This window comes from Belonocnema kinseyi, chromosome 6 (genome assembly GCF_010883055.1).
Source record: "Belonocnema kinseyi isolate 2016_QV_RU_SX_M_011 chromosome 6, B_treatae_v1, whole genome shotgun sequence".
NCBI classification, from domain to species: domain Eukaryota; kingdom Metazoa; phylum Arthropoda; class Insecta; order Hymenoptera; family Cynipidae; genus Belonocnema; species Belonocnema kinseyi.
The window spans coordinates 74,673,541-74,677,429 of NC_046662.1; the positions used below are offsets into that span (position 1 = coordinate 74,673,541).

General features: G+C 24.5%; 1 protein-coding gene across 1 annotated transcript in view; it reads right to left on the bottom strand.

Annotated features, from left to right (window-relative positions):
- LOC117174372 (U5 small nuclear ribonucleoprotein 40 kDa protein) overlaps window positions 1-1,947 on the bottom strand; it is a 10,054-nt gene extending 8,107 nt beyond the window's left edge. Inside the window, exon 1 of the mRNA XM_033363436.1 lies at window positions 1,778-1,947. Coding sequence (XP_033219327.1) covers window positions 1,778-1,897 — 120 coding nt within the window. The 5' untranslated portion in view covers window positions 1,898-1,947. The remainder of the gene's footprint in view (window positions 1-1,777) is intronic.
- Window positions 1,948-3,889: the final 1,942 nt, after the last annotated feature.

The window sequence follows — 3,889 nt, forward strand, 5'->3', positions numbered from 1 at the left end:
CTTTCAATTAAAATATTAAAAATTAAAATGAAAAATTTTTTAATTCAAAGAATTTTGAATTAAGCATTTTAAACTAAATGATATAATAATTTATAAAAATCACAATTTAATCAATTATTTAAAAAACAGTTGAAATCAAAGTTTATTTGGTTGAAATCAAGTTTGGTAGAAAATTAATATTATGTTGTTGAGTATTCAACTATTCTGTGAAAAAATTAATCTATTTGGTTGAAAGGAACGTTTTTGTTAAAAACTCAACTGCTTTGTAGAAAATTCGTATTTTTGGTAGAAAATCTGTCTTTTTAGCTTCAAAACGCAACAATTTAGTAAAAAATCAAATTATTTCGTTGAAAATTACCTTGTTTGTTGGAAATTCGTATTTAGGTGTTAAAAATTCAACTCTTTGGTAGAAATTTAATCGTTTTTTGTTGAACATTCAACTATTTTGTGAAAAAATTAATCTTATTTGTTGAAAAGAAACGTGTTTGTCAAAAACTCAACCGTTTAGTAGAAAATTCGTCTTTTTGGCTTGAAAATTCAACAATATAGCTCAATTTTTATCTTCTCAAGGGCGTTGGAACAGGGCCCAACCTCAAAATTGAATTGCCTCGTGTTAATCCATAAATACAAGATTTGGATTTTTTTGTAGATAATTAGGGTCTACTCCTGTTTTTAATAAAATCTGTATTCGGACTAAAAAATTGACTCATTTCAAAACTTTATGCATAAAACGTTTTTTTTTCTGCTCGCAATAGAATAAAAAAAAAACGTTTTAGACAAAAAGTATTGAAATTAGCTGATTTTTGACTCCGAATATAGATTTTAATTCAAACCAGGAATAGGCCCTACTTTTCTAAAAAAAGCAATTCTAGTATTTATGAGGAAAAATGAGGCAATTCAATTTTGCGGAATTCGTCTTTTTTGGTTGAAATATCAACTGCTACATTTTTCGCTGGGAATTCATATATTTTGCTTAAAAATTAATTTTCTCGCAATTTAATTTTTTTAGCTTTTTTAATTTGAAATTATAACTAAATTTTTTAAAACTATTTAGTTTAAAATGTAATTATTTTGTTGAAAATTCGTATTATTCGGTAGAAAATTAGAATTTTTGGTTGAATATGCCACTGTTTGGTTGAAAGTTGAACTACTTTTTTTAAATTCATTATTTTTTCTTGAAATTTAATTTTTTCAACTAAAAATGTATCTATTAAAGTTTTGTATAAAAATGAATGCTTTTTGTTGAAAATGTACACTTTTGGCATGGTTTAAAATTTAATTCTTTTTCTGAAAATTCATATTTTTTGATTGGAAATTAAAACTGTTGGTTATTAAAAACTCAACTACTTGGTTGAAAATGGAACCATCTTGTTGAAAAACCACCGAAAAATTTCCCTGACATCAAAATAATTCTCCGACATTTCCAGGTTTTTCCAGATATATTAAAATTCCTTGACAATGCCAGGTTTTCCAGGTGAATAAACACCCTGATAAATTGCCTAGTTTTTAAGAATTTATATCATAAACTTTAAGCATATTATCATTGAAAAAAATGGAACATTTTTCAAAACATAAGAGGTAGATTCGAACACCGGAAAAAGCAATTCTGCTTCAAAAATCTAACTGTACATACGACCTTCAATAGTTTTAAACACAGAAATTGAAAACGAAACCAACTAAAACTGCTTTTTTAAAATTAAATCCACTCTTCCAAAAAGTAATCGTCTTAATTTATGTACAAAAATAAATAACACAATTATTTTGAGGTTATACTTACACTTTGAATGACAGCTTTTTCTCTACTGCTGAAAACAACTTCGGTTTTGGTTTTTTTGGAAGCTGGCACCAAGGCCAGTATTTCATCACCTTTTCTTTTCTCAAGAATAGGCATTTTCATATATTTATTACACCAAACAATTCACTTCACAAAACTTTCTGCAGCATGAACGCAAATAAACGTCTTATTTAATTAGTTTCTGTCTCACCCGCAAGCGGCGCACGTGTCCGGATGAAATTTCTGCAGTCTTTAAATATACATAAACAGATCCTTCTGAAAATCTAAAAAAATCTATATATCAAATCATCGAAATTCAGGTTTTAAAATTCTATATGTAGTAGAAAATGCAAAGATAGAATTTTTATTAAAACCAATTAAAGCAGGCCTGGCGGTGACATTTTATAATTTGAAAAAAGTGGAAAAATATTTTTCCAGAAAAGAACAACTTTTTTACGAATTTTATCTACAGATTGTAAATCTTTTAATATTTTAATTCTTTATCTTTGAAAATTTTTATTAAAATTATGAAATTAAATTACTAGGCTTTCATTTTTAAAGCATACAATATTTAGAATAATATTTCAATTTAAAGATACCTGAAAACAAACACGTGCGCTCTGCGCGCGATTATTATTTTTCTCTCGCAATTTTCAAATTTATATATGTATGAAATAATGTAAAAGAAAAGGATACTATTTTCAATAATTTATCAGAAATTATATCTTAAGTTCAGAATAATATATATTTTTTTGTAGAGAATCAAAGCGTTAAATTTGTATTAAAAAATACCAACATCATAAGAATAAAATTAGCATAATCTAAAATTGTTAAAAGATTCTAAATTTTTTCAAATTATACAAACTTTTGCTTAAAAATACAAATTTTCTGTGCAAAATAAAAATATTATGAACCTTCTTTGAAACCTTCAGATTTTCAACTAAAAATTTTAATTTCCGACGAAAAACAAAATCAGAAATTGTGCAACCTTGTTTCTATCATGTTAAATAAATTAATTTGCAGAATCTCAACAATATGTTGTTTTTGTGAAACTTTTTTTTTATAAAATCGACACTTAACTATTTTCACGAAAATTCTTCATTTTTTAAATTAATTTTATCAACTGAAGATTTAACTATTCCATTTTTGAATGAAAATTTATATTTTGAAAGTGATGATTTAACTGTTTTGTTAAAAATTCGTCTTTTATTGTTGAAAATTTCACAATTTTGTTCAAAAATCATTTTCTTGGATGAAGGTTCATGTCTGTGGTTAAAAACTTAACTATACAAACCTTTAACTATTTCATTTTTGATTGAAAATTGATTTAAAAATACAACTATTCGGCTGAATTTTTTTTTTTTTGCTGAATAATCTTTCTTGGTTGAAATTCAACTCCTTTTTTAATAAAAATTCCACAATTTGTGAGAAAATTCAACTATTTGGCTCAAAACTCACTTTTTTATCAAAAGTTATTTTTTTGTAGAAAAATCGTATTTTTGGCTTGAAAATGTTACAATTTAGTTGTGGTCTTTCTTCTTTCTTGACTGAAAATTGTTTGAAAATTGAACTGTACTTTGTTTTCTTATAAAAGGCCAATAAAACCAAAACTTGTAAAAAATTGTAAACTTAATGATTCTGAATAATACTCTGAAAAATCTTATGATTTTTTTGTATCCAAAATACTAATTTTCGTTGAAAACACACTAACATACCATTAACCGGGAAGTGACAGTGATTTTTTTTGTATGGGAATTTTACAAATATGTAGGAGAAAAATATGTCCAAGTTCGATTTCAACAGTTTTTAAATAATCAGTAGAATTTTTATGTTTTTCAATTATGCTATTATTTAGCTTACAATGCGTGATTCAAAATTTTTTTACTTTACAAATTTTCCATTTAAAAATTTTATTTTTAAGCTTACATTTTTAATTTAAAGAATTTTTAAATGCTTTCTTAAAAACTTTAACAAATAAAAAATAAGTCTTTGATGTTGAAAATTTTGTATACAAACCATTTTTATTTAATAATTAAATAATTTTTTAAATTTATCTGTACTTATTTAAATTATTAACAATAATTTACCTCTATTTGGTTTCAATTAATTAATTTA